Genomic DNA, 7227 nt, shown 5'->3' with positions numbered 1-7227 from the left:
AAACACCCGAACTGGAGAAAAAACCCGTGTGGCCCAGCCGCGGGGCACTCACCCAGCTCGCAGGCGGCAGGGCCGGGCTCCAGGCGGTGCCGGTGGGGCATGGCGCGAGGCTCGACGCCGCTGCTGCTACCGGGCGCGCGGCCGCCGGCTATAAGAGGCGTCCCCGCCCTGCTGCACCCCACGGGCAGAGTCCCCCGGGGGGCTGTGGGCCCAGCAGCCCCGGCCATGCCCGCGCTATCGCCGGCCGAACGCCCCCCGGGCGGCCGCCAGCTTTGATGCGGGGCCTCTGCCGGTGGCCTTGTGTGCTCCCGGGCGGCGTTATCGGCTCCCGGCACAACTGAAAGGGTTTTTGGTGGAGCAGCGGGAGCGCGGCTGTAATTAGTGAGCGGGACCTGGACTCTGCTCCACCGGGGCTGTTTCACCGATTAGGGACCCAACCGCCGCCGCCGCGCGTTCCCCAGCTGCCGGGACGTGCAGCGCTGATAAAGCGTTATCCCTCCGGGGCCGGATCAATACGGGGAATTATCACCGAGCCCCAGTGGCCTGAAGCCCAGGGGTGCAGCGCGATAACCCCCGGCTTTCTGACACCGGCAAAAGGCCCCGGTGCCCCCGGTGCCTCCGATAAGCAAGCGCTGAGTGCGCAGCCCCGCAGCAGCCAGCACGTAGGAGATGTTGGTGTGCGTGACCGGCCCCACGCACACCGGCTGCGGCCGAGGGCGGCTCCGGGCCCTCCTCCGGGACGTCGTTTCCTTTGGGAAGGCCTCGCCCGGGGCCCCGGGGGGGTGCCGGGATGGGGCCCGGTGCCGGTGGTGCTGGGGAGGGTGACGGGGAAGGCACCGGGGGGCCAGGAGCAGCCGTGGTGGAGCAGGGCCGGTCCCTGCGGTGCTTGTAGCGTCCACCGGGGCCCAACGGGGCCTGACGGGCTGGAGGCCTCGGTGCAGGTCAGCGGGGCCGCTGCCACCGGGGCCGGTACCGAGCAGGGGCAGCATCCCGGGGCGGGGGGAACAGGCCCACAGAGCGGCTCCGCGCCTCGCTGGGGGGGTCCCGAGAGTCGGAGGAGAGCCCCGAGCCCTCCCCATCCCCCCCCGACCCCTCCCGGTCCCCCCGGCTCCTCCCGGGCCGGCCCCACACGGGGAAGCCCCCAAGATGGCGGCGCCCAGCGGCCACTTCCGGCGGCGCTCACGTGACCGCTCCGCGCACCGCCTCCCGCCGCGTCACGTGGGCGGCCGCCAAGATGGCGCTGAGCCGGGCGGGGGCCCGCGGGGCTCTCTGGAGGCTCGGCCCCGGGCCCAGCCCCGCCTGGGGCCTCCTGGAGCCGCGACCCCCGCGGGGGGCGCTGAGGTGAGCCGGGACCCCCGGTACCGGCCCTGGGAACCGGCCCTGGGACCCCCTCCCCTCCCCGGTGCCTCCCCCCGGTACCGGCCGCGGTGCCCCCCGTGCCCCCGGTGCCCCCCCGAGCCCCCCGACACCCCCCCGGTACTGGCCGTGGTGTTCCGTGCCCCCCCCCCAGCCCCCGGTACCTCCCGTGACACCCCCGGTACCACCCCCGGGCCCCTCAACACCCCCCGGTTACCGGCGCCGTGTCCCGTGCCCCCCCCCCCCACCCCGGTACCACCCCCGGGCCCCCGACTCCCCCCCCGGTACCGGCCGTGGTGCCCCTTGTACCCCCCCCAGCTCCCGGTACCGACCCTGAGACCCCCGGTACAGCCCCTGCTCCCCCTCCCACCCCCCGGTTACCGGCCCCGGTGCCCCCCCCCCAACCCCGGTACCACCCCCAGACCCCCCCCACCCCCCGGTTACCACCCACGCCCCCCAGCACCGGAGGAGGGAGGGTGCCGGGTACCAGCAGCCCGGTACCGGGCCATCTCCTCCCCCCCCCCCGCCCCAAAACCGGCTGCCCCCCCCTCCGTTTTCCCCCCCCCAGGGTCTCCGTTCGCTGCCGTTCCGCCGAGGCGGGTTCCCGGGGCGCCCTGGCGGCCGTGCTGCGGGGCCTGAAGCGGCTCAACGGGCGCTACGAGCGCTTCCTGCAGCGCTCCTTCCCCCGCTTCTACGGCCTCTACGCCCTCTTCACCGGAGGTGGGGGCACGGTGAGACCCCCCCCCAGCACACGGCCCCCCCCACCGGAGCTTGCCCGGTGCCCCCCACCGGGGGGAGCCTCAACGCCGCCTCCGCAGGGGTCCGGTCGGTGCTGCTGGAGGTGAGGGAGGTGCGGAGGATCCGGCAGGACATGGCCCGGCAGAGGCTGAGCCCCCAGCAGCTGCCCTACAGGGACATGGAGAGGCTGCGGCAGGTACGGGGGGGGGGGGGGGGAACAGGGCTGGTTTTTTTGGGGGGGGGGGGACGTGTATGAGTGATTCCTGCCCAAAATCAGGGCCTGGGAGCTGTGCTCAGGGCCGGGACACTGCTTTTGGGGGGAGCTGGGTGGGATTCGGTGCCTGGCTGTTGGGTTTTGGAGGGGGCTGGGTGGGTTTTGGGGGAGCTGGGTGTTTTTTTTGGGGGGGGCTGGGTGGATTTTGGGGGGGCTGGGTGGTTTTAGCCCCCCCAGCTCTTTGATTTTCCTGCTGCTTCACTCTCGGCCGCAGTTCCGCAGGGACGTGCTCAAGGCCATCCCGGTCGGGCTGCTCGCCATCCCGCCCTTCGCCAACTTCTTGGTCATCGTCCTGATGTGAGTACCCCCCCCTCCCCCTTCCCCCCCCCCCCCAAAAAAAAAAAAAAACCTCCCGGGGGGGGCGCTGCGGGCTCCTCCTCTCCCTGCTGGCGTTTTGGCTTGGCTGGCATTTCGTTTTCGCAATCCTGCCCTTCTGCGTGCCCGGGGCCCGGCCAGCTCCGTGCCCTGGGGGCACAAACACCCCCGGCACGGGGCTGCAGCCCCCCCGCAGCACCGTGCCCCCCCCCCCCCGTGAAGCTCAGGAGCTCGCCGTGGCCTTTGGAGGAGCAAATCCAGGGAGAGGGGCTGGGAGAGGGGCTGCCCCCCCCCCTCAGGGCACTGCTTCAGCGAGCGAGGCCCTTCCCAGCTCATTCACACGTGAGGCTGCCCCCCCTGACCCCCCCACCTGTGCCCCCCCAGGTATTTTTTCCCCCGGCAGCTCCTCATCCGCTATTTCTGGACGCCGAGCCAGCAGCGGGAGTTCCTGGCCGCCTACCACGCCATCCGCAGCGCCGCCTACACCGAGGTGCTGCAGAGCCTGGCCCTGGCCGCCAGCTCCCTGCCCGAGCCCCGGCTCCAAACCCAGCTGCAGGAGCTCTGCACCAAGGTGGGTGGGGGGCTGCGGCCCCCCCTTGGGGCTCAGCACCCCCCCGGGGGCTCAGCAGCGCCCGGCACCCCCCCGGGAAGTGTTGGTGATGAGCGCCGGGGGCTCTTGCAGGTGCAGCGGGGGGCGCAGCCGCAGGTGGCCGAGCTGTACGCCCTCAGGAGCCTTTTTTCGGGGCCCCCCCTGGGGCTGAGCAAGCTGCACGCGTCCCACGTGGTGAGCGCCCCCCCCTCCTCCTCCCCACGGCTGCGGATTTTTTTTCCTCTGACCCTTTAATTTCTCCTTTCCCCCCCCCTTTTTTTTAATTTCTCCTTCGGAGAAGCGCTCCCAACGCTTCCCTGCTTGGTTTTCCTCCTGGCTGTGCTCACGGCTCCCATCGGGTGGCTCGGGTTGTGCCCGGGGGGGGGTCTCACGGGGGGGCTCGGTGCCTTTTTCTCTGCTGCAGAGGGCCCTGAGCCGGGTCCTGTTCCTCACCCCCCGCCTGCCCGCCTTCGTCCTGAGGCACCGCCTGCGCGGCCACGTCCTGGAGATCCGGCACCTGGACCGGGCCCTGCTGCGCCTGGGCTTGGGGCAGCTCTCCGAGGAGGAGCTGAGGGCGGTGAGGAAGGCTCCAGTGCCCGGGGGGGGCCCAGGGCCGTCCCCTGTGTGACCCTGGGGTCTGTTTCTGCCCCCCCCTGTCTGTTTTTCCACCCCCCCCCCCCAGGCTTGCTACCTCCGGGGTCTGAACTCGACGCAGCTCGGGCTGGCAGAGTGCAGAGCGTGGCTGGAGCAGTGGCTGCAGCTCTCCTGCAAGCTGCAAGGTGAGGGGGGGGCAGAGGCAGCTCCTGCCTGCTGGGGTGGGGGTGAGGCGGGGGGGGGACACGCGTTTTGGGGAGATTTCGCTGGAATTTGGCTGGGAAAAGGCTCAGGGCGCAGCCCCTGGGGAGCTTGTGGTGGGAAGGGGTCCTGGTGGGGGGAGGCAAAATGGGGATGGGGGGGAAATAAAGGGCTGGGAACAGAGCAAAAAGGCCCTGGGGAGCCCCCCCCAGCCCCCCCCCCCCGGGGAGGGGCTGAGCGTGCCGGGAGCCGTTTGGTTTCAGCCTCTCTCTCTCGTGCAGTGTCCGAGGTGTCCCTGCTGGCCAACAGCATGGTCCTGCTGAGCCTCAACTACCTCAGGGCCAAGGAGTGAGCACGGGGGGGGCCCCGGCTGCGACCCCTCGCCTGCGGCATCGCCGGGGGGGGCTCGTGCAACCCCCCCCCCCAATCCCCGGCACCTCGGGCAGAGCCTGGAGCCCCGCTGCCCCCCGAGGCGCTGCCACGCAGGTGAAGGGGGGGTCCCCGTCCCTCCGCGCTGTCCCCGCTGCCCCTCACGGCTCCCTTTCACCTCCTGAACTGCGGCACTTTATGGATGGGGGGGGGGGAACAGGCGTGTGCCCCCCCCTGCCCCTGGGAGCTTCCTGTGGTGGGCTGTGCTCAGCTTGGGCCCTGCTGCTCTGTTCCCTGTGCAGAGGGGATCCCGGGGGTGTCACTGAAGTCTTAATGCAAACAGCTCCTGGGGGGGGTGAGGGCCCCCCCTAGGTGTGGGGGTGGTCCCTGTGTTTTGTTCCAGGGCTGCAGCCACGGGCGGCGCTGGGAAGGACTGGGCTGTACTGGTGGTGAGGACGCAGCCCCCAGCAGCGCCTGGTGCCCTCCGTGCCCTGCCCCACTCTGGGCTCCTCGGGAAAGGATTTGGGGGGGCTGGGGGCAGCCTGCACCGTGCCCCCCCCATCTCCCCGAGGGATTAAACCCAGCCCCTCACCACCTGTCCTAGCGCGGTCTGTGCATGAGAGACTCCGGAGTGAGTTTCGGCCCCGCTTTTTGTGTTTTATTAAAGAAAAAAGCAAGCGCAGGGCTCGCCTGGCTCCCCCCTGGCCCCCCCCCGGCCCTGCCCCTGCTCTGCTTTTGCCCCCCCCCCCCCCGGGCTCCTCTCGGCGCCCTCCAAGCCCCAAAGCGACTCCCGGTGCAAGTTTGAGCATTTCTTTATTTTTACACTTAAATATTTCTCTTTAAATACAGCATTGTCACCATGAAAAGAACGTAAAAGGCCAAAAAAAAAAAACACAAAAAAACAAACAAAAAAAACCAAAATAATGCTGAGGACCTGACAAGCTTTGGATTCACACTGGAAATGGGGGGGGGGGGAAATGCCACCTGCGTACAGTGTGAGGGGGGGGGCGAGGGCGGGGGGAGCAGGGTCGGGATTTAAATAGGATTTAAATGGGGCCAGGGGGAGGGGGGGGGCCGGGCGCCGGTGCCACCGCTCCCGAGCAGCCCAGTAGCACCAGTGGGGGCTGACCAGTTCGTCACGCAGCTGAGGGGGCAGGAGGCAGAAACGCTTTGATTGCACCACGAACGAGCTGTAAAAACAGAGTCACTCCTAGGAGCAGAGACCCCCCCCTTGACCCCCCCAGCCCGGCCTGGCTGCGTTGTGGGAGCTGGGGGGGCGCTGAATTCGTTTAAAAGGAAGAAAAAAAACAAGAAAACAAGAAAACCCCCCAAAAAACAAAAAATCTCAGAAGATTTAAACCTGTTCAAGTGTCAGCGTTTGCTCTGCCTTGGCAGAGTTTTGCACAGGGGGGGCACGGCAGCCCCCCCAGGACGGGGAGCTGGGGGTGGGGGGGGGGCACGGCCCCGGGTAAGGCTTCGTTCCCCCCAGAGCCCCCGCGGGGACGTAGCCCTTGGGTAAGGTTGGAGGGAGCGCGGGGGGGGGCAGGAGGCACCGAGCCCCAAAGCTGGAGCCCCCCCCCAGTCACTGGGGGTCTGCCCCAAACCCCCCCCCCCCCAAAGCTGCAACCCCCGGGCTCTGCACAAAGCTTCAGAGAACGGGTTCAGAGAACCCTAACCCCAACCCTAACGGGCACCAAAAGGTCCCAAGGGGGGGGAGCAGCTCGGAGGTGCCCCCCCCCAGGACCCCAGCGAGCGGCCGCGGAGCAGAAGCAGGAGAGGAGCCGTGAAACCGAACGAAGGCCGAGCAATTCAAGCACTTGTGCAGGACGCAGTCTGTCCCAGGCCGCCCCCCCCGCTCCCCAGGGCTGGGGGGGGGGACACACACGGCCCTTTGGAGCAGGGGGGGGGCTCCTGCCAGCAGCAGCGTTTGGCGGTGGTGGCGCGGGGGCTGCGTTGGGTTCCCATCAGGAACAGCTTCGGAGCTCGGCAGCTTCTCCTCCGCTGGGGGGTCCTGGGGGGGGGGTCTTGGGGGGGGTCCGGGTGCCCCTCTTCTCCCCCTCGCTGCGAGGTTTGCTCAGCTGGAGTCCGTCTGTGCCCAACGGGGGGGTCAGGGGATGGCGCCCCTCGGGCAGGGGGTGCTCGAAGGGTGGCTGGGGCTGGAGCAGCGCCGAGCTCCTGGGGGGGCCCATCCCGAGCTGGGATGGCATCGTGCCCCCCCCCCGGCTGGGGAGCAGCCCCGGGGGACAGCTGGAAAACGCTGGGTCCTGCCCCCCCCCACCTGCCAAACGCCCCACGGGGTTTGGGGCGAGGAGCTCGAAGGAACGAAGCCCCGAGGGGGGGGCTGCAAAGTGCTTTCACCACCCGCCGAGGGGATGGAGGGGACGCGCTCGCCTCTGCCCCTCCTGCAGGACGGACGGAGCTGGTGGCCGGACCGGGCTCTCCTCCTGCCACGCTGCCCCCGCGGCGTCGATAAAAGCAACGAGGTGAGGAACCAAAAAAAAAAACCTTCTGGGGGGGGCCGGGGGCCGTCCTCGCCCCGTGCTGTGCAGCTGAAGGGGGGGTTCGGGCCCCCTCCCAGCGGTGCGGGGTCTTCACCGCCCCGTCCCTGCTGGGGTGCGAGGGGGCAGCGCGGCCCCCGGAGAGCTGCTTGGCTGCGGCCCAGCCCCGTAAACATTCAACACATTAAAAAAAAAAAAAAAAACTAAAAACGGCGTCTTCTGGTTAAAAGGGGAGAAAGGTGCCCAGGCGGGCGCTGCAGCGGGGAGCTGCAGAGGACGGGGGGGGGGGAGCA

At 69.5% G+C, this 7227-nt stretch overlaps 1 protein-coding gene across 2 annotated transcripts; it reads left to right on the top strand.

The window, feature by feature from the left end:
* The first annotated feature begins 794 nt into the window (after nt 1-794).
* Nucleotides 795-6943, top strand: LETMD1 (LETM1 domain containing 1). 2 transcript variants are annotated; one of them, XM_038171580.2, is made up of 9 exons: nt 795-1341; nt 1925-2087; nt 2175-2290; nt 2583-2665; nt 3068-3254; nt 3366-3467; nt 3697-3849; nt 3955-4051; nt 4349-6943. In XM_038171580.2, exons 1-9 carry the CDS (start codon nt 1147-1149, stop codon nt 4417-4419), a joined length of 1167 nt encoding a protein of 388 aa, XP_038027508.2. In that variant the 5' UTR covers nt 795-1146; the 3' UTR covers nt 4420-6943. The 2 variants fall into 2 exon arrangements, with proteins under 2 accessions (XP_038027508.2, XP_071888006.1); XM_072031905.1 differs by having other exon boundaries at nt 1183-1341; nt 1925-2076.
* The last annotated feature ends 284 nt before the right edge of the window (nt 6944-7227 follow it).

The sequence above is a fragment of the Anas platyrhynchos genome, chromosome 34 (assembly GCF_047663525.1).
Source record: "Anas platyrhynchos isolate ZD024472 breed Pekin duck chromosome 34, IASCAAS_PekinDuck_T2T, whole genome shotgun sequence".
NCBI classification, from domain to species: Eukaryota; Metazoa; Chordata; class Aves; order Anseriformes; family Anatidae; genus Anas; species Anas platyrhynchos.
This window is presented reverse-complemented; position numbering and strand designations above follow the sequence as displayed.